This window comes from Hemiscyllium ocellatum, chromosome 39 (assembly GCF_020745735.1).
Source record: "Hemiscyllium ocellatum isolate sHemOce1 chromosome 39, sHemOce1.pat.X.cur, whole genome shotgun sequence".
NCBI classification, from domain to species: Eukaryota; Metazoa; Chordata; class Chondrichthyes; order Orectolobiformes; family Hemiscylliidae; genus Hemiscyllium; species Hemiscyllium ocellatum.
In genome coordinates this window covers 2,099,779-2,126,983 of record NC_083439.1, presented here as the reverse complement: position 1 = coordinate 2,126,983, position 27,205 = coordinate 2,099,779, and the positions used below count along the sequence as shown (strand labels likewise).

General features: G+C 40.0%; 1 protein-coding gene across 1 annotated transcript in view; it reads left to right on the top strand.

The window, feature by feature from the left end:
- The window catches only part of megf11 (multiple EGF-like-domains 11), a 364,661-nt gene that overhangs the window by 290,581 nt on the left and 46,875 nt on the right, over window positions 1-27,205 (top strand). The window contains exons 8-12 of the mRNA XM_060852838.1: window positions 1,510-1,630; window positions 4,054-4,217; window positions 5,461-5,563; window positions 20,561-20,707; window positions 23,825-23,959. Of these exons, the coding sequence (XP_060708821.1) occupies window positions 1,510-1,630; window positions 4,054-4,217; window positions 5,461-5,563; window positions 20,561-20,707; window positions 23,825-23,959 (670 nt within the window). The remainder of the gene's footprint in view (window positions 1-1,509; window positions 1,631-4,053; window positions 4,218-5,460; window positions 5,564-20,560; window positions 20,708-23,824; window positions 23,960-27,205) is intronic.

The window sequence follows — 27,205 nt, the reverse complement described above, 5'->3', positions numbered from 1 at the left end:
CCACTATAAATACCAGAAGAAACATCAAAGAAGCGCTTCGCAGGAGGCTCCAAAGCACTGATGATGTCACCTAGCCAGGGGACGAAATGTTTGCAACAAAAACTTCCAGCTCGGCGAACAGAACCACAACAGCAAAGTACCTGTCCTCACTGGTCTACCAGTACTTGATGATCTGGTTGGCAGGTGGTGCAATGAATTAACTCATCAGTTGGGGTGTCCTAGTCGCCACTTAACATACTCACTCCACGCTCATAGGAAAAATATTGGAAGAACATGCCATCTGTTTCTCTCTCCATAATTGTTGTCAGACATACTGAGTTTTCCATCAGTTTTTGGTTGATTTTCAAATCTCTGCAGTTTGTTGCTTTTATGATAAAATAGGATGCAGATTTATTTGCACATACAGTTTACATATTTGACATAGCATTATCATTGGTGCCACTTAAGGTAATTGTGCACCACATATGTGTCTAGTGCTGTTGTTGTTGTTCCCTGTGCATGTCGCTGAAATCCATGATTGCTGACACAGCAGGATTCACATCTTCCTGTGGCTGAACAAGTAACTGGTCTCTGGAAGTCCTCTGAGTGCCAATGGCCAGAGGTACTTCTTCCTCAACCAACTATCACGATGGGGTGCTCATCAGATTGTGGTCCCACACTTTCTCAGCCTGATATTCACACCTGATCATATGCTGTTCATGTGATAGCAAGCCAATCAGAATGTGAGGATACCACTGTGCGCAGAAGTCATGATTAGCAAGGATTTAATGGTAGTAAAGTTTAGTAGCCAGGCAGCAGGTAGGAGAGAAGAGGCAGGAAAGATATCAGTCCACAGAATAGAACAAGAGCCCAGCATCCAGTTAGCAACAATTCCCATGCGGGTGTTCCATTATGAACTAATTGAAGATACTACCTTATTAAATTTAATTCATTTGAATTTATTGTGATGAATTTAATAAATTCTGTGAAACTTCCCCCCTCTCATCTTAAACCTATCCCCTCTAATTTTGAAAAAACTTGTCTAGTTTTTTGTTAACTAATCGGAACTGAAGGACCATATAAATTGTGTCTCTCTCAAAACCCAGTCTGTAATTATAATTGACTTATGTTTTACAGTGAAGTTAAACTGAATCCCTCCAGGATTTATTTTTGCCTTAAAATAAATATTTAGACAATCTACCCTAATCCAAGAACAAAATTTTAGACTATCTGTATATTGGCCCCTCATTATTTAAGAATACATGTGGACCAACATGTGCACAAAATTTGAGACCTGAGTATGCTGGGGTGGAATGCCAAAGCCCACCAATCCTGGGGTTTTCATTTCATCATATCTCAGTCTGGTGTAAGCTAATTGAAAGAGTTTCATTGCTACGATTAGTTAACAATTCTATTATCATTGTAACATGATCAACTTTGGCCTTTTGTCATCTCACAATTCCTCTTTTTAAGCATATACAGTAATCTGCAAGCCATGATCTAGTGATGTGCACTTTCTTTGTTTTCCAGGGAGAAGATTGCTCCTTATCATGCCTTCCTGGTAAATACGGAGCTAACTGCTCATCTACTTGTCGATGCAAACATGGTGGTGTGTGTTCTCCCATTGATGGTTCCTGTATTTGTAAAGCAGGTAGAGACATCTAGCCTATTGTGACCTGTAATTTGTTTTTTGATATGTTAGCCACAATTTGGTATAGATTCTGTACTTAACAAGGTGATGAACGTTTGAGGATGAAACTAGCTTCCTTGTGCTTATAATAAAAGGAAGATTGAATAAATAGCTATTACTGTTCTTTAATATACAGTCATTTCTTCTATAATGCAATGGTTGTGACCCCACACAATATAAAAATCACACAATAAAAATAGCACTTGGAAGTGTTGGTGATATAATCACATAATAAGCAACACATTTCAAAATTTTGTGCTTTAGGAACAGCATCCTCTATTTGTCAATCACGTTACAGCCAATTTGCATTGATGAAACACATGTTATAACAGAATGACCTATACTAACTGCGGTCTGAGGTTATTGTTGATGTTGCAAGACTCCTTATGTAAGGTGAAATGACTACAAGCCATCAGAAAAAGAATTATTCAGTCATTTCAACTATATCAAGAGCTTATATCTATATAGTGCTGTTAATATAGAAAATGCCTCACAGTTCTCTGAGACATTTGACGGTCTCTGAGACATTTGACGGAATAGGAAATGAAGGATAAGCTTTGGAGTAACAGAATGGAGTCATAAAGATGTACAGTACAGAAACTGGCCCTTTGGTCCATCTTGTCCATGATATCCTAAATGAATCTAGTCCCATTTGCCACCATTGGCCCATATCCCTCTCAACCCTTCCTATTCATATACTATTCAGATGCCTTTTACATTTTGCAGTTGTATTAGTTTCCATGAATTCCTCTGGCAGTTCATTCTATACAAATATCACTCTCCGCCTGAAAATGTTGCCCCTTAGGTGCCTTTTAAATCTTCCCCCCTCTCACCTTAAACCTATGCCCTCTAATTTTGGACTCCCCCAACCCAGGGAAAAAACTTTGCTTATTCACCCTATTGATGCGCTTCATAATTTTATAAATTTCTGGATGATCATTCTCAAAAGAAAAAGAATGGTTGAGTTGGAACCACGAAGGAATGTGTCAAGATGGTTAATTACTTTGCTACCAATAGTGGGATGAAGGGCCAATCAAATGGGAGGAGCAAAAAAATTTAATCTGTAATTTGTTGGAGATCCTGGAACCAATTTTGTGTGGCTGCTTTTATTGCCAGTGCAACTGCAATAGCCCAGTCACTGCCAAGCAATTAGCGTGTCAGTGACATCACTGCCTGTGATGCTGCAATGAGATGTCTGCATCAAAGAGTAGGAGTTAAAAATTAGGTTTTGCTTTTCAAATGTTTAACATGAGTTCCAATCCTGCAATCATGCTCTACTCATTGCGCCACTCCTGAACCCTCACTGGCTCCCCCTGACTGACTGTTGTGCAGCCTCACTATTCACCATCCCTGGGAGGGAAGGAACAAGATGACGAGTGGGAGAGAGACATGAAAGGATGGGAGCAGAGCAACCAGGGACACAACAAGTAGTGTGGTGAGAGGGGCAGCAGTTTAGTTTAGCAAAGATACAAATGTTCGTGATTGGAAGGTAACTCAGGACAAGATACAGCTGACGACACTTTGAACTTTGGGAAGGCACTGAGCAGCAAATTACAGAACAGAATGTATTTTTATCATTGCATCCTGGCTGACCATCAGGTGTGGAACATGTGCACACTTTCTACTAAACTCAGAATATTCTGCAGTCCTTCTGGGCTAATGGTCCTGATGTAGACTCTTTCAATAAGGCTTCTTTAGACACCCCACCACTGAAGTATATAAACAGCCATAAACAACTGAATACGAGGCTGGTAATGCCTCATTAAAATGGGAAAGCTGAGATATGCACAATTCAGGCATTGATTTAATGAGACTACCTGAGAAAGCCTTTGGAAATTGTGGGCAGTGCAGGGACCTTACATGATATATAAACAGTGGATATTTCTTATTACAGTTTCTGAATTTTTTTCAGTTAGATTAAAGGAAGAAATCTGTCCTGTTGATTCTTAATGTGGTAAAACCATGGTAATGGTTTCAGTGACAAAATAATTGACTTGGAAGCAATGTGTTGAAAGGAGAAAAAATAGGAGACAAATCTCTAAATATTAATATTTTTCTCCATCTTTGAAAGCCTATAATAATAATTCCTGAATTCTATTAATTGGTCCTGTATCCAGAACTTCTATGTTCCCCCAGTTGAAGTTGAGATTGTATTCTTCATGAGTCAAGACAAAGTTTATGGTTGTTTTACAAGAACCTCAATGCAAAACATTTCATGTATACTAAGAATGCATGGACTGAGCTCTTTGATAAAGTATTAACAAGAAATCAGTAGCTTTGGAAGTATCTTCCTTTTGCTGGTTATCATCTTAAAATGTCACTTCATAGGATTTAGTGTTTCAAGCTGGCTGAAAGAATCTTAAAATATATGGCTTATGTTTTAGGTTGGCAGGGAGTGGACTGCTCAATCCCTTGTTCCAGTGCTACGTGGGGAACTTACTGCAACAATAGCTGTACCTGTGTCAATGGAGCATCTTGTAATCCAGAGGATGGCTCATGCACATGTTCCCCAGGCTGGCACGGAGAAAAGTGTGATGAGCCATGTCCGGTAAATGCTGTTTTTGTATTCTGTTTTCTTATCTTCTTTTATCTTATTTTATTTTCACCACTTTTCCTTGAGCTGTAAACCACTTCCCAGATAACCTCCCTCTACCTATAACAATGGAACTTGTTAGTAACCTGTACACAAGACAGCATCTCGAGTATGATTTACAATATGACTTAACTTTAATCCTAAGTATTTCCACTTAATCCCATCCCAACTGAGTTCAAGAAAGCAGCTAAAACCCCAAGTCCATATACTCCCTGAAAGTATAGCTCCCTGAAAGTGGCAACACAGATGAATAAGATGGCAAAGAAGGTATACAGCATGCTTGCCTTCATCATTCGGGGCATTGAGTACAAAAGTTGGCAAGTCATGTTGCAATTATTTAAGATTTTGGTTAGGCCATATTTGGAATATTGTATGAAGTTCTGATCCCCCCATTTTAGGAAGGATGTGGCAGCTTTGGAGAGGTTGAAAAAGAGATTTACCAGGATGTTGCCAGCATTGGAGTGTATTAGCTATAAGGAGAGGTTGGACAAACTTGGATTGTTTTCTCTAGAGTGTCAGAGGCTAAGGGGCAGCTCAATAGAAGATTATAAATTTATGCGAGACTTTAATAGGGTGTATATAGTCCGAATCTTTTTCCCAGGGTGGAAATGTCAAATAGTAGTGGGCATAGATTTAAGCTATAAGGAGGAAAGTTTAAAGGAGATGTAAAGGCAAGGTTTTTACACAGAGGTTGGTTGGTGCCTAGAACATACTGCCAGGGAGGCGATAGAAGCAGATACAATAGTAACATTTAAGAGGCTTCTAGACAAACACATGAACAGGTAAGGAATAGAGGGGCATTCTATGTGCAGGCAGATGGGATTAGTTTAGAACTTTATCATGGTCGGTACAGACATAGTGGGCCAAAGGGTATGTTCCTATGCTGTCCCATGTCGTATGTTCTCTACCCAGTCACCACCTCTTCTTCACAGCCAGCTGGGCAGTGAGTGTTTTCCAGACGATGCCTGAAAAAAACAATGTTCAAAGTTAATTTACTTTTTCAAAAATAATATTATTCTGTTTACAGATTAATTTAATACTGTAGAAAATGATTGTTCTATTGCTGAGAATATGATCAAATTGGGAATAAGCAATCTGTCCCAGGGTATAAATAATCTAACAATCTGTAAAATGTATCAACAGATATTGAACTGCAGAAATTGTGTATTTAGAAACATTTTTTTCTTTTGCATTTTAGGATGGAACATATGGTCTAAGCTGTAGTAAACATTGTGACTGCTGTCATGCAAGCAGTTGTGATCCAGTCACTGGATTCTGTCACTGTGTAACTGGTTGGACTGGTAAATATGAGAAGCATGAAATTTATCAAATATTATTTTGGTTTCTGCTCATCTCCTCCCCATATCCTGTACTTATCCCTTTAGGAATCTGAGTTGCATTGATCCATTGTGCAGAATGCAGAATGACATCCTGTTGCGGTGTGTTGCTTTCTAAGTAATTTGCATAAAGTTTATTTGCTTGTGGTTAATGCCATATACCTATGAAAGGAATACAGGTAACCCTGCTTTTCAAACATGTGCTTTATGCAATTTTGCTTTTACGAAAGAGCTACATTAGTACCTGTTTTTGCAAATCCGAAGAGGATTTTTTCTTTATGATAAACGGCGATACTTTTTCCCATATAAATCATGCACCTTTGCTTTACGCCATTTTTGGCTTGTGAAAGGTTTTCTGGGAACGCTGTACTTCCAGATAGTGGGGGCTACCTATATCCTCCTTTTGACTTCTTTTCTGTTCGATAAGTAAACTCTCCCTGTGCATATGTGGTGCATATGGTATTTATAGAAGTAACAATTTTAATTGTCACATTTTGGAGAAAGCTTATTGTAAAGAGTTACAGAATTGAACATTTTTATGTAAAGTTTTAATATGTACTGAAATGTTGGGCAAAATCTTCTGTTCTAGAGTGCAACTTGACTGGTCAATGTGAAAGTGTGTTTCTCTTCCTCTTGCGAAGGTTCAATTTTTCATGCACAATTACACAGTTGTTACCTCATTATATAAGCACACAAATGAGGAGGATGATGCATCTTATCACTGGGTAGGCAGGAGTCAGTGCCACCAGTGTTATTTTGATGGAATTGAACATCCTGACCCTGTCCAGTCTTAAGGTGAACACTACAAGAAGAGGACAAAGCATTGGCTATTCACTCCAAATTCCAGGCAGATGATCACCTCAAACAAAAACAGAAATTGCTGGATAAACTCAGCAGGTCGAGCAGCCACTATGGAAAGAAAGCAGAATTAGCATTTCGAGTCCAATGACCCTTCTATTCTGAAACATTAACTCTGCTTTATCTCATTTGCTGCACACCACTTCTGTGTAGTCATGAATGTGAAGGCATGTATTGCTATCTTGTGAAGAAATTAACTGGGAAGCAGATCTTAACTCTGGCAAATTGGCCTGTTAATGAGCACAACAAATGAATACAAAAGAGCATCAGGAAGCTGAACCAAGTTTTAAAGTTCATAGAACCTAGTTTAATTTTTCATCCCATCATCCAAAATCTTGAGTTTTGGCCTTTTCGCCGGTTATGTTCCACCATCTATCTTGCTTTCTGCTTTGCAGTACAGCACAAGATTTCACCAATGTCATTAACCTTGTATTCTCCCAATCCCATTATTTCAGTTTTGCACTCCAGATGAAACCACATTTCAGGACCATAAATAAATTCCATTGTAATTGAATTCCTCCCAAGAAAAAAAGCTGAAATGTAAATCTAATAGATATTTCTCACAATCCTTTTCTCATTTATTCATGGAATACCTGTCAGCATTTAATGCCTACCCCGATTTCTCTGAAACTGTATGGCTCACTTGGCCATTTCAGATGTCAGTTAGGATTCAATCATATTTCTGTGGATCTGGAATCACATGCGGGCCAGATCAGCTAAAGACAGCAAATTTACCTCCCTAAAGGACACTAATGAGCCAGTTGAGTTTTTGTGATAATCGACAGTAGGTACTTTGGTCACCATTGGGTTAGCTTTTAATTCCAGATTCTGGTTGAATTCAAATTTCACCATCTTGTTATGGTAGAATTTGAACCCATATCCTCAGAACATTAGAGGCTAGGATTCTAGATTATTACTGCAGCGATATTACCACTAAGCTGCTGCTTCCCCTTCAGTTAGAAATTCCTATTCTTTGTCTCTCCACTTTGCAAATTATTCCTGAACTGAGAACATGAACAGGTGGCTTGCTCCTAGCCTCTTCCTAAACATCATCCTCTCCCTGGTCCACCTTGTTGTTTCACTGAATGAGAGATGTTAGACAGGTAAAAGTAGGAATGTTGGGAAAGTGCCCATATGTAGGTCTGCTATCATCTGAAATATGAAAACTTACATTAACCTTTTAGTGGTCTATGCCTAGGATTAACATGCATTTTTTTTTTAGTTGCAGATTTCCTATGTTTGGGTATGATTTATTATGTGTTGATTCTAAAACCAATTTATCATTTAGAAAAATGTCAGAACTGCGAATGCTATAAATCAGAAATAAAAACAGAAGTTGCTGGAAAAGCTCAGCAGGTGTGGCAGTATCTGTGAAAAGAAATCAGAATTAAAATTTCGAGTACAGTGATCCTTCCTGAGAAGCGAAGGATCATCAGATCAGTTCTGAAGAAGGGTCACCAGACCCAAAACGTTAATCCTGATTTCTCTTCATAAATGCTGCCACACCTGCTGAGTTTTACCAGCAACTTCTGTTTGTATCATTCTTCTTGTTTCACTAACTTTGATGTCAGATTATTTTACTTCTGCTTATATTTTTAAGTACTTTGAAAGATCATTATTTCTTAGACGGTGCTAGCAGCTCAGCTGTGAATAGAGAAGGATTTTTAGTACAGGTGCACCTTTTACTGCACCATTTAGGATGTGTTTCCAATCTTGACATATAGGGCAAAATACTCCAGCCCCTAAATGTCATGGGCGAGGGCGAGAAATTTGAGAAAATCAGATAAACTGTCATGTGAGGCTCTTCTCAATATGAAACCAACTTGTTTTCCATTCATATCCTGGACTTCAATGAGAATCACCTAATGAGAAGTGAGAGGCCTATCAGCATGAATGATCACTTATTGTCATCCTCATTATCGTCTAATCTTACCTCATTCTCCCAACTGCTGGCTAGAAACGAGATGCTAAGACTCCCTGACATGAAAGTCAGAGCAGGCACCTTGCATTTCCAGTTCACTACTTCTTCTTCTGGACTTTCATCTTGGACACCTGGTACCAACATCTTAGAGCGTGCTCCATGGGCAGTGGCCACATGAACCTCATGTCCATGGACCTTTGCTTTTGACACAAACCAGCTTCACAGCACCACACTGATTCACTTACAATACACAAGGACAAGTCCAGGCTGCCATCTATTGACAGAATGTATAGCTGGGGGTTAAAGATACTCCTCAAATCCACTTTCCTGTCCTTTTCCTATAACTCTTGAAGCTAGCAGGATCCAGAGAAGAAATCCTTAACTTTACTGAAGTTTGAACTACAGTGTATAGTAAAATGGAACTTCTGGAGTGGAGGATTTAGAAATAACTATCCTGTTAAATGTATGATAAGATTTTTATAATGATTTGACAGAGCATTCCATCTCTTTTTCTGTCTGATTCTTCAAGAATGTACAATGTTTTGTGATGATTCATATTGAATTCATTTTTTGTTCATGTGTTTCATTGGCTGTCCAATGCCTTTTTTCCCAATGGATTTTCCGAATGCCACAAGCTTCACTAGATGTGCAGCCACACTTGCATACTTGCTCCAGGCATGTGCTATTGTTGCTCGATGGCCAGCTGTAAGGAGATGTACAAGAGGGTCTGGGATGACTAACTCTCTAATTTTCCTCCCTTCTGGTGAGTGGACTCCTGGCCTGAAGAATACACCATGTGGAAGATCCCAGGTGCAAACATACCTCCTACTGTTCTGTGCTGCAATACGTACATAACCATCTGCTCCTGGAGTCATTTGATTTGCAGAATGTAACATGTCTGTAAAATTGTGTTGTTGGAAGGCAAAAAGATAATCTAAGGATTGGAATTGAATTTTCAACTCTACTTCTGTAAAGAGTATTTCTGTTATTTTTTCCCTGTGCAGTTCCAAAGAAGAAAGCTACATGCCTGATAAAGCCACTAAAAGGGAGGGAGGATCAAGTGCACTTTCATTTTAAAATCTCCTAGTTTTTGACCTTTGCTAACCTGAATATAGAATTCTGTTTCATAAGTAATGCTGGATCTCGCACTTGTTCTGACTAACTGTCATTTCTCATAGGTTTTAAAAGTAACACAGCCTATTTAAAATAGGCTTCTCTCTCTTATCTCAGTAAGGCTTAGGTTGGATGATTAATTTGGCTTTAATGATACTGCATATTAAAAAAATCTCTCTTTACTCTATTAAAATGAGTCTCTTTCTGCATTTGAAAGGACAGTATGTTTCAGTAAAGTAGCAAGATGAGATCAGCTGAAGTAGAGGAGGAGAATGGGGTCAATTCAGATGTCCAAACTGGTAGTGGACACAGAACCTACTCACTGTCTTTTTTTGTTCTAATAGATTACTTATTTTTAATTTGTTAAGGTGAAATCTCTTTACTGTGCCAATTATAATTATTCTTGATGAAATAGTGTTCCTGTTTTAATATAATTTGTGAAGTGGGGTGGTGGGAGCACGCTAACAGAAAGTCCATAATTTGTCAGTAATTGGCATTAGTTTAGAAATCTCACTTGGACACCACAGTGGTCACTGATGTGATAGGCGATACAGCCTTGTCTCTGTTTCAGCATGCTGCACTAAGGCGTGCAAGATAAGTTCCATTTTCAACTACACTGAATACCCTGCCTGATTGCTTTATTGCTTGGCATGACAGTTGGAGGTTGAGTTATTACCAAGCGTTCCAGACAGAGGGGCTTAGATGATGGTCTGAGAATAGATTGTCCACTTATTGCTTTGACTGCAAGATGTCTTTGACTAGAACGGTCCAGAAAGGAAGCAAAATGAAACATCAATAGACCAGATGTTATGGGAACTAGAAATGCCATGCCAGTGTGATAGAGACAGTACTGAGGTGAGGTTTTGAGCAGATTGTCGGAGATGTATTCTGAATCTAAGATGGAAACATCAGATGTAAATACTGATTGACATAAACAAAGCTTGCCCATCTCCTAACACTAACATCCTTCAACTGGAGGTCTGTGACCAGTGGAGTGCCACAAGAATCGGTGCTGAGTCCATTACTTTTCATCATTTATATAAATGATTTGGATGTGAGCATAAGAGGTACAGTTAGTAAGTTTGCAGATGACTCCAAAATTGGAGGTGTAGTGGACAGCAAAAAAGGTTACTTCAGATTACAACAGATCTTAATCAGATGGGGCAATAGGATGAGGAACGGCAGATGGAGTTTAATTTAGATAAATGCGAGGTGCTGCATTTTGGGAAAGCAAATCTAAACAGGACTTATACACTTAAGGGGGAGTGTTGCTGAACAAAGAGACCTTGGAGTGCAGGTTCATAGCTTCTTAAAAGTAGAGTGGCAGGTTGATAGGATAGTGAAGAAGGCGTTTCCTTTATGGGTCAGAGTATTGAGTACAGGAGTTGGGCACTCATGTTGTGGCTGTACAGGACATTGGTAGACCACTTTTGGAATATTGCGTGCAATTCTGGTCTCCTTCCTATCCAAAAGATTTGTGAAACTTGAAAGAGTTCAGAAAAGATTTACAAGGATGTTGCCAGGGTTGGAGGATTTGAGCTATAGGCGGAGGTTAAATAGGCTGGGTCTGTGCTCCCTGGGGAGTCAGAGGCTGAGGGGTGACCTTATAGAGGTTTATAAAATCACAAGGGGCATGGATAAGATAAATAGACAAAGTCCTTTCCCTGGGGTGGGGAAGTCCAGAACTAGAGGGCATAGGTTTAGGGTGGAGAGGGGAAAGATATAAAAGAGACCTAAGGGGCAATGTTTTCACACAGAAGGTGGTACGTGTGTGGAATGAGCTGCCAGAGGAAGTGGTGGAGGCTAGTACAATTGCAACATTTAAAAGGCATCCCAGATGGGTATATGAATAAGAAGGGTTTGGAGGGATGTGGGCTGGGTAGGGATTAGGTTGGGATATCTGGTCGGCATGGACGGGTTGGATGGAAGGGTCTGTTTCATCTCTATGACTCTATAACGAATAGACCTAAAAACAGCTGAAATGGAATGGAAAGAAATTGAATATCTAATGTACTTCTCAAATCATTGTTACTTCCAAAGCTGCTACATTTGTCTATTTACTGATTTCCTTGCTGACTTACTTGCACACTGCACTTAATTACCTTAGGCACACACAGGTCAGATACTGATTTCAAAATACTTTGGACGTCGAAGTCCAAAATAAAAACAATACTGGAAGTACTTAACTATTCAGATAGCATTTGTGAAGATGGAGTTCACGTTTCAGTTGGAACGTTCACCAGCGATTAAAGGTGATTGACCTGAAATGTTAAGTACTTCCCTGTCAAAAATTGTTGAGTTTGTGATGGCACAAACTAGAAAGTATTCCTTACAATACACAGAAGTAATAACTTTTAATCAAGAAAGACAGGTGACAGCAATTAGTAGAATGCTGTTTGAAAGAAAAAAGAAAGACTTGAATTTCTGTATCATGGCCAGAAGACATTCTAAAGCATCTGGCAGCCAATCGTTGTTAAGAAATGCTGCAGCCAGTTTGTGCACTGCAAATCATTGTCAATTATACCTCAATTTGACGATGACATCTACCCAGGGTCACGTTTCTTCTCTGGGTCTTCTGACTGAACAGACCGACTGTTGATGCAAATTTTTAAGCACATGGGATGTCCCACAAAGTAATGGGACCCAGATTGCCTCCTTTTCTCTCCTCTGCCATTTCTCTGTCACATCATTAAAACTTTGGATACAAAACATGATGCTGCTTCTTGCAATTTTAAACAATTTGTAATCATTAATGTCATTGCTGCCATGTTTCAAGAGCACTTCAGAATGCCTTTGGGTATTTGTTTGTCATCCTGTAGAATTCTAGCTATTGGAGAGTTGAGAAAACAGGACCTACTGGAAGAGATTCTTTTCATTCATCGAGATAGGCAGAGTGGCAATGGGTAACCACCAGACTGAAGGGGACCAGTTAAATAGTGAGGACATTCCTCCAAGTGCACTCTCTTGTAAGCTATTTTTTGGCTTTGCAAAATGGTGAGAGTGATAGTTGCTCTGCAAATGCTGGCCGCAAGAGTCACGAATGTTGCAGAATGGCTGCAAGGAGTTCTAAAGGTGGAGTATGAACAGCCAGTGGCCTATGGTGAGACTAATGACATGGGGGGGAAATGAAATGAGGCCCTGCATGTAGACGTTAGGACTTAAAAGGTATTAATCACTGGATTATTCCTGGTGCCATACAGCAGTGGGCATAGGGATAGAAGGATAGAGCAGATGAATGCATTGCTGAAGAAGTGGATCAGGAGGGAGGGCTTATGATTCGTGAGGCATTGGAACTGTTTCTGTTGGAGATAGGAACTGCACAGGTTCGACAGTCTACAACTGAACAGGAACAACATTGTTGCAGAGACGTTTCTTGAAGCTGTTGGGGTGGATTTGAACCACATTGGCAGGGGAATGGAGTCTTGACAAGTTGCTTATAGAGAAGAGAAGCTGAGGTGGAAGTAATATTAAAATGTGAGTAAATGAGTCCAAAACACAGAAAAAAACAGGCCAGATAAGACAGAGGTGTTTGGTGTGCTTTCCCTTATTGGTCAGAGTATTGAGTACAGGAATTGAGAGGTCATGTTAGAGCCAAGTTGTTATTAAAAAGGAAGAGGTGTTGAGCATCTTAAATAGTATTAAGGTAGAGGGGTCCCTGGATCCTGATGGAATTTATCCCAAAATATTGAGGGAGGCAAGAGAACAAATTGCTGGAGCATTGACAGACATCTTTATATCCTCTTTGGCCATAGGTAAGGTCCCAGAGGACTGGAGAACAGCCAGTATTGTTCCATTGTTTAAGAAGGGTAGCAGGGATAATCCTGGAAATTACAGGCCTGAGAGCCTCATGTCAGTGGTAGGGAAATGATTGGAAATGATTCTCAGGAATAAGATCTATACACATTTAGAAGCAAATGGGCTTAGTAGCGAAAAATGGTTCTGTGCAGGAGAGGTCATGCCTCATTAACTTGATTGAGTCTTTTGAGGAGTTGACTAACTTATTGATGAGGCAAGAGCAGTTGATGTTGTCTACATGGACTTCAGTAAAGCCTTTGATAAGATCCCTCACGGCAAATTGCTACAAAAGGTGGAGTCACATGGTATTGGGTGAGCTGGAAGCTGGGTACAGAACTGGCTTAGTCGTAGAAGACCGAGGGTAGTAACGGAAGGATGCTTTTCAGGATGGAGGGTTGTGACTAATGGTGTTCCACAGTGATCAGTGCTGGGAACTGTGCTGTTCGTGATCTACATAAATGATTTGGAGGAAAACGTAGCTGGTCTAATTTGTAAGTTTGCAGACAATACAAAGATTAGTAGAGTTGCAAATAGGAGGATTGTCAGAGGACACAGCAAATTATAGATCAGTTGAAGTCATGGGCAGAAAAATGGCAGATGGAATTTAAACCAGACTCTATATGCTTTCTTAACCACAGGTGGAAATTGTACAGTGAATGGCAGAACTCTTAGGAATATTGATATGCAAAGGGACCTGGGTGTGTAGGTCCATAGATCACTGAAGGTGGCAGCACAGGTAAATAAGGTAGAAAAAAAAGGCCTATGGCACATTGCCCTCATTGGAAAGGGCATTGAATAGAAGGATAGACAAGTTATGCTGCAGCTGTATAAAATTTCAATTAGCCCATACTTGCAATATGGCATACAGTTCTGGTCACCACATTACCAGAAGGATGTGGATGCTTTGGAGAAGGTACAGAAAAGGTTTATCAGAATGTTGCTTGGAATGGGGGTAATTAGCTATGAAGAAAAGTTGGAAAGACTGGGTTTGTTTTCACTGGAACTCAGGAGGTTCAGGGGTGCCCAGATACACGTTTATAAGATTGTGAATGGCATGGATAGAGTCAAAAGAATTAGGCTTTTCCCAGGTCAATTACTAGGGGACACAGGTTCAAGGTGTAAGGTGGTGGTGAAAAACATTGAAAAAAGGATGGTGAGTGCCTGGAATGTGCTGCCAGAAGAGGTGGTGGAAGAAAACACAATCGCAGCATTCAAGAAACACCTGGACGAATACATGAATAGGAAGGGAATAAAGGGATATGGATTCTGTAAGTGAAGACAATTTTTATATGAAAGGGCAAAAGGTTTAGGTACAGGTTTAGAGGGCTGAAGAACCTATTCCTGTGCTGTATTATTCTTTGTTCTTCGCTTATATATTCTGTGCCTGTGAGCTTCCCTTCGTTCACTTGATGAATTAGGCCAGTCAGTCTAACCTTGGTCGTGGGATGTTATCAAAGTATTCTCAGGAACTGAATACATCTGCATTTGTAGAAACAGGGTTTAATCAGAGAGAGTAGGAAGGAATTGTTAAAGAAGCAAAAACAAGATTCAGAAGATTCTGTGGCAGGGTCAGTGGACTTGAAACATTAACTCTGATTTCTCTTCACAGATGCTGCCAGACCTGCTGAGCTTTTCCAAAGACTTCTGTTTTTGTCTCTGATTTACAGCATCTGTATTCCTTATGGTTTCTATTGTTAAAGGAATTTCTGGTGTGCCAAATTTGATTGAGGAAATAACTAGGAGTATTAATAAGGATAATGCATTCAATGTGATCTACATGGACTTCATCAAGGCTTTTAATAAAACCCTCATGGCAGACTGGTCAAGGAAGTAAGAACCCATGGAATCCAAGGCAAAGTAGCATGTTGGATCCAAAATTGTCTGAGAGGCAAGCATCGATGGCGATAGTGGAGGGATGTTTATGTGCCTGGAAGTCTGTTTCCAGCGGGGTTCTGCAGAGTTGGTGCTGTTTGTGGTGGACAAGGAACAGTATAGCACAGTACACCCCTTTGGCCCACTAAGACACACAATGGCTTTCTAAACTAAAACCCTTTTGCCTCTATACTGACTATATCCCTCTATTCCCTGCCTATTCATATACCTGTCATTATAGTCATGATTTGGACTTAAATGTGAGGGGTATGATGAAGAAATTTGTGGATGATAAAATTGGTAAGGTGGTAAGTAGTGAGGAGGATAGCTGTAAACTGCTGGAGGATAGTAATGGACTGGTCAGCTATACAGAGCCGTGGCAACTAAGATTCAACCTGAAACAGTGAGAGGTTGTGGACTTGGGGAGAACTAGCAAGGCATGGGATTACATATGAATAGTAGGACCCTGGAAAATACTGAGATCAGAAGTACTTTGGTATTCATATCCACAAATCCCTGAATGTAGCAGGACAGGTGGTTAAGAAAGCGCATAGAGTTATCGAGATGTATAGCATGGAAACAGACCCTTCAGTCAAACTCATCCATGCCAACCAGATATTCTAAATTAATCTAGTCCCATTTGCCAGCTCTTGGCCCATAAACCTGTAAGCCCTTCCTATTCATATACCCACCCCAGATATCTTTTATATGTTGTAATTGTACCAGCCTCCAACCCTTCCTCTGGCAGCATTTTCCATACATGCACTACCCTCTGTGTGACCAAGTTACTCCTCATGAGCTTTTTAAATCTTTCCCCTCTAATTTTGGACTCCCCCAAACGAGGTAAAAGACCTTGGCTATTCATTCTGTCCATGCCCCTCATGATTTCATATACCTCTGTAAGGTCACCCCTCAGCCTCCGATGCTCCAGGGAAAACAACCCCAACCTATTCAGTCTCTCCCTGTAGCTCAAACACTCCAACTCTGAGAACATCCTTGTAAATCTTCGCTGAACGCTTTCCATTTTTACAAGGAACGAGACCACAATTGCACAACTATTCCAAATGTGGCCTAACTAGTGTCCTGTACAGCCACAACACGACCTCCCAACTCTTGCACTCAATGCTTTAACAATAAGGTAATATGTGACACTTACTTTTATTAGCTGAGGCATAAAATACAAGAGCAAATAAGTTATTGCTGGAAATCTATAAAACACTGGTGACTCTCTGAAGAAGGTATTTGGCACACTTGTCTTTATTGTCAGTGTATTGAGTGTGGGATATCATGCTGCAGCTGTAAATGACATTGATGAGAACACGTTAAAGATGTTGTTAAACTTGAATGGACTCAGAAAAGAATAACAAGGATGTTGCCAAGATTATAGGGTTTGAACTATAGGGAGAGATTAACTAAGATGGGACTTTTTTCCTTGGAGCGCCGGAGGCTGAGGCATAACCTTATAAAGGTTTATAAAATCATGAGGGGCATGAATAGTGTGAATAGCCATATCCCTCCAAACCCTTCCTGTTCATATACCCATCCAGATGCCTTTTAAATGTTGCAATTGTACTAGCCTCTACCACTTCCTCTGGCAGCTCATTCCATACATGTACTACCCTCTGCATGAAAACGTTGACCCTTAGGTCTCTTTTATATTTTTCCCCTCTCACCCTAAACCTATGTCCTCTAGTCCTGGACTCCCCCAACTCAGGGAAAAGACCATGTCTATTTATCCTATCCATGCCCCTCATGATTTTATAAACCTCTATAGGGTCACCCCTCAGCCTCCGATGCTCCAGAGAAAACAGCCCTAGCCTATTCAACCTCTCCATATAGCTCAAATTCTCCAACCCTGGCAACATCCTTGTAATTCTTTTCTGAACCCATTCAAGTTTCACAACATCCTTCCAATAGAAAGGAGACCAGAACTGCACGCAATATTCCAACAGTGGCCTAACCAATGTCCTGTACAGCTGCAACATGACCTTCCAACTTCTGTACTCAATACTCTGACCAGTAAAGGAAAGCATACCAAACGCCGCCCTCACTATTCTATCTACCTGTGACTCTACTTTCAAGGAGCTATGAACCTTCACTCAATGTCTCTTTGTTCAGCAACACTCCCTAGGACCTTACCATTAAGTGTATAAGTCCTGCTAAGATTTGCTTTCCCAAAATGCACCACCTCTCATTTATCCAAGTTAAACTCCATCTGCCACTCCTCAGCCCATTGGCCCATCTGATCAAGGTCCCATTGTAATCCAAGGTAACATTTTTCGCTGACCACTACACCTCCAATTATGGTGTCATCTGCAAACTTACTAACTGTACCTCTTGTGCTTACATCCAAATCATTTACGTAAATGACAAAAAGTAGTGGACCCAGCACCGATTCTTGTGGCACTCCACTGGTCACTGGCTTCCAGTCTGAAAAGCAACCTTCCACCACCACCCTCTGTCTCCCTACCTTTGAGCCAGTTCTGTATCAAATGGCGAGATCTCCCTGTATTACATGGGATCTAACCTTGCTAACCAGTCGCCTATGGGGAATCCTGTCGAATGCCTTACTGAAGTCCATATAGATCACGTCTACCGCTCTGCTCTCATCAATCCTCTTTGTTACTTCTTCAAAAGACTCAATCAAGTTTGTAAGACATGATTTCCCATGCGCAAAGCCATGTTGACTATCCTTGCCTCTCCAAATATGTGTACATCCTGTCCTCAGAATTCCCTCCAATCACTTGCCCACCACCGACGTCAGGCTCACTGGTCTATAGTTCCCTGGCTTGCCCTTGCCACCTTTCCTAAATAGTGGTACCACGTTAGCCAACCTCCGGTTTTCCTGCACCTCACTTGTGACTATTGATGATATAAATATCTCAGCAAGTGGCCCAGCAATCACTTCCCTAGCTTCCCACAGAGTTCTCGGGTACACCTGATCAGGTCCTGGGGACTTATCCACTTTTATGCGTTTCAAGAAATCCAGCACCACCACCTCTGTAATATGGATATTTTTCAAGATGTCACCATCTATTTCCTTACATTCTATATCTTCCATATCATTTTCCACAGTAAACACCAAAGCAAAATACTCATTTAGTATCTCCCCCATCTCCTGCAGCTCCACACAAAGGCTGCCTTGCTGATCTTTGAGGGGCCCTATTCTCTCTCTGGTTACCCTTTTGTCCTTAACGTATTTGTAAAAACCTTTTGATTCTCCTTAACCCTACTTGCCAAAGCTATCTTATGTCCCCTTCTTGCCCTCCTGATTTTGCTCTTAAGTATACTCCTACTGCCTTTATATATACTCTTCTAAGGATTCACTTGATCTATCCTGTCTATACCTGACATATCTTTACTTCTTTTTCTTAACCAAACCCTCAATTTATTTAGTCATCTAGCATTCGCTATCTCTACCAGCCTTTCCTTTCATGCTAATAGGAATATACTATCTTTGGACTCTCATGATCTCATTTCTGAAGGCTTCCCATTTTCTAGCCGTCCCTTTACTTGTGATCTGGTCTATCCTTTTCCATCATTATTGAGATCAAGAATGACTTCCAAATCTGATGCAGAGTGGGCAACGACGCTGCAATCATCCATCTACCTAACGTCATGTTTGTCTATGGTGGTCAGTTTAATTTTGGCACTTAGTTGATCTAGATTAAAGATTTTTCCATTAGGGCAGTATTTATACTGACACCAGAGGGAAGTTAATCTTCAAAGAGGTGACTCACAATTGTCAGGTGGGTTTGAAATAATATGTAAGTTATCACACACCTTGCTTAACACCAGTCTGAATTTTATAGGCATGTTTCAGATTTCCCTCAAAACATTTAAAGCCATGTCATTGTGAAGTAGATTTATTGGACGTCCAAATCTATGGAGAACAATCACAGAATCTTGTGATCTACTGTGCATGGCAAGTTCCCACAAAATGGTAGTAGCCAGATAATCTGTTTCTGTAATATTGATTGAGAGATAAATTTTGTCCGGACCCTGTGGAAAATTCTTCTGATCATTTTTTAAAGCTGAACCATAAAGACTTTCTAAATGCAAGTGAGAGAGCAGATAGACCCCCAGTTCACTATCTCATTCTGCACCCTTGCCACCCTCAGTTTTCCTCACATCGTGTTCAACTTGGGGAAATAATGAATCATCAACTGAGGGGAATGCAATAGAGGGAAATCAGCAGAAAGTCTCTTTGCCCATGTTTGATCTGAGGCCATGAGACTTTGAGGTCCAGATTCATATTGAGGACTTCCAGGGCATCTCCCTGTGGTCTGAGGTTGCCAGCTGGGTGATAGCAATCTCAGCCATCTGCGCAATAGGTAAAAGTCAATTTCCTTCGCCACTTTGTCGAGAATTCTCATCGTCTACTTTGCTCATAGTGATTAGTGCTATAGAAAGGTGCATACTAATGAAGTGAGTTCTGATAGTTAACAAGCAATAATCCCCTTAATAGGAACTCACTTCTGTCTATTGAAAGTTTCATCTTCAATGCCTGGACATATCTGCAATTCTGCCACATTTCTTCCCAAAGCCCACATACTTAGACCCCCATGAGAGTCCATTTAAAGATTTTCTTAAATTGTGAGAGATTGGGAAGCATTGATGTCGAAAGAGAGCTTGATGTCTTTGCCCATGAGTTACTAATGCTGTTGTTCAGGTGCAGCAGGCAATTTGAAACACAAAAGGAATGTTAGCCTTCATTTCAAAAGGATTTGATTACAGGAATAAAGATGATTACTGCAATTGCATAGCACTTTGGTGTGTTGTGTACAATTTCAGACCCCTTGGCTGTGGAAGGACATGTGTACCATAGAGAGAGTGTAATATAGGTTCACCAGACGAATCCCTGGGATTGCAGATTGTTTTAGAAGGAGAAATTGAGGAAAGTAGGACTGTAATCTCTAGAATTTCCAAGAATGAGAGGTGATGTCTAACTAAACATATTAAATATTTATAGGGTGAGACAAGGTGGATGTAGATCGGAGTTTCTTCTAGCTGCTGAGTCTAAAACCAGGGGTTACTGTCTCAGAACAAAGGGCATACAGTTTAACAGAGGGTAGTAAATCTTGAATTCTTTCCCCCAGAGAGATGTCGAAGGTAAACCAGTGAATGTAATCAAGACAAATCAATAGATTCCTCGATACTGACAACATTGATGGAAATGGAGATAGCTTGGGAAGGTGGTACTGACATAGATGATCAGTTATGAACAAATTGAATCACAGCAGGCTCAAAAAACTGCATGGCCTACTCGTGCTTTTATTTTCTCAACAATCCCAAAATGGAAATGAGATAATCCACCCTCTCTATACCCATGAACTTCTGGGCAACAGTCTTGACTATTTATATAAATGTGCTTCTTATGTTTGTTCTATTTTCTCTGCCAGGCATTCGCTGTGACAATGTGTGTCAGCAGGGTCATTGGGGTCCAAACTGCTCCATTTCCTGTAACTGTGAAAATGGTGGCTCCTGTTCACCTGAGGATGGGACTTGTGTGTGTGCACCTGGATTTCGTGGAGTTGCATGCCAGAGGAGTAAGTATGAGGTCTAACAGAGTAGTTTTCCAATGAATTTTTAAAAATATTTTTTCTTTCATCACCTATTTAGTCCCCATTAATCTGGAAAGAGTAAAGCAATCATTCTCTATCATTAATGCCAGGTTAAGATAATTCTGGATGCTGGCCTGAATTTTGTGTATTAACCAATGATATGTCTGCCTTTTGTCTTTAGCTCTGAAATTCCATCCGTCAATCTTTCTATCTCACTAACTTATTCCCCACCTTTAAGTCACTTATTACAATTTATCGCAAACTAAACTTTTGGGAATCTTCCCTATTCATATTTCTTTGGGTGTCAAATTTAACACTGCTCCTTTGAAGCTTCTTTTGACAGTGTGGCGGTGTGGTGTTTAAATACATGATGATACTACGTTAGTGCAAGTTATTTTCAGTATTGGCAGCATGTCCTGTTCCGGAGTATAGGTTCAGCTGCAGACATGGAAGTGAGCATCACTTCTGCTCAGAAGAAAGTCTGTTTTCTTGCACAATTACACAGTTGTCTCCTCACTTTATGCACATAGGTCTGTATATGGGTGAGGAACATATCTTGTAGCAGGAGCATTACCAAAGCTGTTAACTTCAAAGTTTATGAGAAGATTTGTAGCTCGGGTGCTCGTTGTTGTGATTCTGTTCGCCGAGCTGGGAGTTTTTGTTGCAAACGTTTCATCCCCTTTCTAGGTGACATCTTCAGTGCTTGGGAGCCTCCTGTGAAGCGCTTCTGTGCTGATTCCTCCGGCATTTATACTGGTTTGAATCTGCCGCTTCCGGTTGTCAGTTGCTGTCCGCTGCAGTGGCCGGTATATAGGGTCTAGTTCAATGTGTCTGTTGATAGAATTTGTGGATGAGTGCTATGCCTCTAGGAATTCCCTGGCTGTTCTCTGTTTGGCCTGCCCTATAATAGTGGTGTTGTCCCAATCGAATTTGTGTTTGTCATCTGAGTGTATGGCTACTAGGGATAGCTGGTCATGTCGTTTCATGGCCAGTTGGTGTTCATGGATGCGAGTTGTTAGCTGTCTTCCTGTTTGTCCTATGTAGTGTTTTGTGCAGTCCTTGCATGGGATTTTGTACACTACGTTGGTTTTGCTCCTGCTGGGTATCGGGTCCTTTGTCCTGGTGAGTTGTCTGAGAGTGGCTGTTGGTTTGTGTGCTGTTATGAGTCCTAGTGGTCGCAGCAGTCTGTCTGTCAGTTCAGAAATGCTCCTAATGTATGGGAGTGTGGCCAGTCCTTTGGGTTGTGGCATGTCCTCATTTCGTTGTCTTTCCCTAAGGCATCTGGTGATGAAATTGCGCGGGTATCCGTTTTTGGTGAATACCTTGTATAGGTATTCTTCTTCCTCTTTTTGTAGTTCAGGTGTGCTGCAATGTGTTGTGGCCCTTTTGAATAATGTCCTGATGCAACTTCATTTGTGTGTGTTGGAGTGGTTGCTTTCATAGTTCAGGACTTGGTCTGTGTGTGTGGCTTTTCTGTATATCTTCATGGTGAATTCTCCATTCGGTGTTCTTTGTACCATCACGTCCAGGAATGGGAGCTGGTTGTCCTTTTCTTCCTCTCTAGTGAATCAGATTCCTGTGAATGTGGCGTTGATGATCCGGTGTGCGTTCTCTATTCTGTGTTTTTAATGATTACAAAGGTGCCGTCCACGTATCTGACCCAGAGTTTGGGTTGTAATTGTGTTAAAACTATTTTTTCTAACATTTGCATTACTTCTTCTGCTATCAGTCCGGAGATCGGTGAGCCCATGGGTGTTCCGTTGATTTGTTCATATATCTGGTTGTTGAATGTGAAGTGTGTTGTGAGGCACAGGTCCAGTAGTTTAAGTATGCCATCTTTGTTGATAGGTTCAGTGTCCTGTTGTCTGTTATGTATGTCCAGCAGGTTGGATATTGTTTCTCTGGCTAGGGTTTTGTCAATAGAAGTGAACAGTGCCGTTACATCGAATGAGACCATGGTTTCTTCCTTGTCTATGTGTATATTTCTGATGATGTCCAAGAATTCTTGTGTTGACTGTATGGAGTGTCTGGATCCGCTGATCAGGTGTTTCAGTTTCTGTTGTAGCTCTTTAGCCAGTTTGTGTGATGGTGTTCCTGGTAGTGATACTATGGGTCTGAGTGGGATGTCTGGTTTGTGTACTTTAGGTAGTCCATTGAATCTGGGGGTGTTGTTGCTTTCCGATTTCATTCTTTGTAGGTCAGACCTGGTTATCTGTCCATTTTTTTGTAGGTTCCTCAGTGTGTTGTTTATCCTATTGGTGAGCTGTGGAGTGGGGTCAAACTCCCTCTTTTGGTAGGTGTCGGTGTCTGCAAGTAGTTGTTCTGCTTTATTAATGTAATCTGACTTATCCAGTATCACAGTCATTCTGCCTTTGTCTGCTGTAAGTAATCTAATCATCTGAAAAAGCAAAGGATGAAATCATCCTGTCATGACAGGATAGGCAAAATGAATCAGTCTTCGTCTATATGTAACATTTCAAGTCAAATATAATAAAACCTGACAATCAACAATAAAATCATTTACATTTATCTTTAGAGGTGATTGAAAAATACTTATTAATATTTATAATTGATATTAAAATGTTAGCCTTGATATTGCAATGAATTTCCTATCCTCATTCGAATATTGCTATAGGATCTTTTAAATCCACCAAAGGATGAACAAAGCTTCAGTTTAACATCCAGTCAAAAAGACAGCAACTTTGACATTACAGCACCCTTGTAGTACTGCTGTAAAACACAGCCTAGAAGTTATGCTGATTTCCTGGAGTGGGGGTTCTGGCTCAGGTAAGAGTTATATTGCTGAATAAAGGTGACACTCAAAGGGAAATTCAGGGAATCACAATCTTATTGCATATGATTTTTGTCCACTTACACAATGAACAGAAAATCTGGTGGTTAGTTGACTGAGAATCAACCTTCAAAATCAATCAACTGACTCAATCAGTTTTGGCAGTGCAGTGAAAATGTTAAAAATGGTCAAACATCAGGAAATAGTTCAGTTTAGTCAAATATTTTAAAAAGAGAAAGTTGCAAAGGTTTATCATTCACAAATGCTGAGTATTTTGTTTAACTGTTTGAGTTATTTTGGCATTCTTCTAGTCTGTTCACCTGGATTTTATGGCCATCATTGCAATCAAGCTTGTCCGCAGTGTGTGCACAGTATTGGACCATGTCACCATGTCACAGGCCGCTGTGAATGCTTGTCGGGCTTCACCGGTTCACTCTGCAATCAAGGTAATCTCTTGAGTGTGTCAGAGTCACATGTGACAATAGAAGCTAATGAGACCTTTACACTGACATAATGAATATCTTTTGTTTCTTTAATGCTCTTTGTCGAGAAATTGCAAACCTCCAGAATGCATCAAGGTTAAGAATAGAGATAGTTAAGAAACTTATTTGAACCAACATCTTGCTATGACCTGGTACTTGGATGCTACACCAGCTTTGTCTGCTTCTAATGCCACTGTACTTTTAGAATCAAAATTCAGGAATGTTGTTTGGTTTCTTCACTAACTTCAGAACCAGTAACATTTACTCATTAATTGGTTTTGCAGGAATTAAAAGAATAAAGATATTTAACCCATCATGCCTGTGCTGACTCTTTGAAAGAGTTACTTGATTCCCAATACTTTTTTAAATGGAAAATTTGAGTACAAATTAAAATGTATGGCATGAAATGTATAAAGAGCCGGATAGGATATTAAAGCTCCCTTGATTGGGGTTGGCATTCTGTTTTGGCCTCCCTTGAGGGATAGCTTCTTTCTTCATGGCTAGGCCTCTTTATGCTGCAGTGATGTGAAAGGTACAGTGTGCCTGGGCAGTAAGGCAACCCCCCAATCTATCAAGGTGCTTGAAGCACTGCATGAAGATCTTAGAGGTGTATTCCTTAATGATGCTGGTCATTGAAGGGTCTCATGGTAACTCATTCTTAATCTTTGTGTACCCCTATCCACCCATATTCAAGACTTCAGAAATACTTCTGAAAAATGTGTCTCACCTCATGTGTTACCTCATTAGCGGCGAGTGGGTGTTTGAGAACTAAGGCTATGATAATATAACCCTCTTCCTAATTTTTTTTAATGAATCTTACAAGATGCTGCATTAGCAGCAACGTTATGTATCCCTTTGATTTCTTTCTGAAAGGCTTCAATTTGTTCCCTTGGCATTTTACCTGAATTAGGGGTCAAGCTTGTTAGCAAATTTAATTGCAAGTTTCTTCAACAATTTTTCAAAATTATCAAATTCTATGAAGTTTTTTTTATCCGTAGTCATTAAACATAAATTAAATATAGATTAATAGAATTAATTCCCAGTATAGTGAATAACAGCGGTATACTATCAAATAAATCATCTTGAGAAGGATTTTGATGTTCTTTGCTCTGCTCTAAAATTTCTGCCATGTGCTACTTAAAATGAGAAGGGTCTCTCAGTTGACTGAGTGCTTCATCAGACAAGCCATTGGTTTTGGCCCAATTTGATTCTTGAATCAGAAGATGAAGAAGAATTTTGTGTGATCTATATGCTAGATGTACATTAACTAAAATGAGGATCAAAAAGAAAGTTTTCCAAAAGTTATATAATTTGTAAGCTAAGTATGGAACCACTTATGCAACTGTGCTAAAAGTTACACTGTAATGTGAATATTCCCACAAAAAGCAGTAAAAGCAAGAAATGCACATTTGAGAGAGGTTCCAGAGATTTATAAATCATTGATTATTTGATAAAAAGGTGAAACAAGATGGTAATACAATTAAGGAATTCAGATAGTTAACATACTGAATATCGGATGTTTAATCTGATGATTGGAGTTACATTTGGGTATAAATTGTGGCTGAGAGCATTTATTCTTTTAATTTTTTAAAAAGTGTATCTCCTTCCATATCTTCTGAATGCTTTGACTTTTATCATTGGGTTCCAGAGGCACTGTCCATCCTTATGTCACCTCACCCAGGAAGGGCTCCTGTGCAGTGATAGTCTTCCTATCTCTGGAATGGGAGGCCCGGTTTCATATCGCTCCTGTTCCAGTGGTGTGTCATAACATGTCTAAACAGGTTGATTAAAAATCTAACTCTGATAATGTCAATGTCTTCTGTGCTGTCTCTGTCTTATAATGTAGGATATGAGCTGAAATATCTTAGGGTGCTTTGCCGCCACCAAACTATCTTTCTTGAAAAAACAAAAGGGCCAGGAGGTCCAGATTCACGATCCACCTGCTCCTGAGGTGTGAGACAACATTTCTGAACAGGTTGATTAGCAATATCTAGACCAAACTTAGGTGACTGCTAGAGTTGTCTGCCGTTATCAGCTATGAAGGATATCTTAGCTGAGAATGATGCTGTCATTCATTGTATCCAAATGCAAAAACTTCTGGCAAGGATTCCTGGCTTTGAATAGGGACATGCTTTATTTTTTCCTAAATGAGAGAAAAAGTTTACCCTTCCACCAAGAGGTATGATCACCAAACTAAGTTCAAACAGTAGAGGCAGCTTCTAAAGGAAATTTTCAGAAGTATATTTTTCTATCATTGCTGCATAATGGATCTTGCTGGTTTAGTAATGGACATTCACACTTCTCCAGTCCCAAGGTCCAGAAAATAGCTTGATTTTCCACTTCTTTTTATAACTATTAGTCAAGTACTGCACCAAATATACCACCACACAATATCCTCATCCTCCCATCACAGAATGTCCCTCAGCCAGCCATATGTATTCAAATAATCTTCTGCTGATCTTCCCACCAGCTTTCAAAAGGCAGAAGTTTAGACACATATTGCCCCCTTTACCACATTTCCAAACTAGAAAATTCCACAATATTCAACTGAACAGTCTATAACATCAACCAGAAAATGTTTTTATTTAAAAGTCACAATGCTGCAAGGAATCAAACTATGCTGTTCTGTTTTGAATTTTAAGCTCCATATTGTATGAAGAACACTGAGGCAATACAGTCCAGTTTCACTAGGTTGTGCTGCCTGGTATGAGAGAATATAAATATAAAAGAATGCATGGAAAAATGACAAAGTCCAAAGTCACACAACATCAGGTTACAGATTTATTTCAAATCACAAGCTTTCAGAGTCCTGTTGGACTATAACCTGGTGTTGTGTGACTTTGTCCACCGTCGTCCAACGCCGGCACCTCCACATCATGGAAAAGTGAGGTCACAGGAGATTAAGGAATGTTAAGGAAGGTGCCTGCAACCATGAATGGATGGAACTGCATGGACAGAAATTGACTGTTTTCCATTTTTGCAAGGTGTAGAAAATATGGGCATAAATATGATTCAAAATAAAGAATTTAAGGCAGACCACCCATTGGGTATTTTTAACACAGAGGTGGTTAGACCATTGATTAATAAGGGAGTCAAAGCTTAAGGATAGGTGGGAATGTGAGGTCAAGGCTACAATCACATCAGTTATGATTTTATTGAAATATGCTGCAGGTTCAAAACATAATGGGCAGAATCTTACTTTTTTTGGCC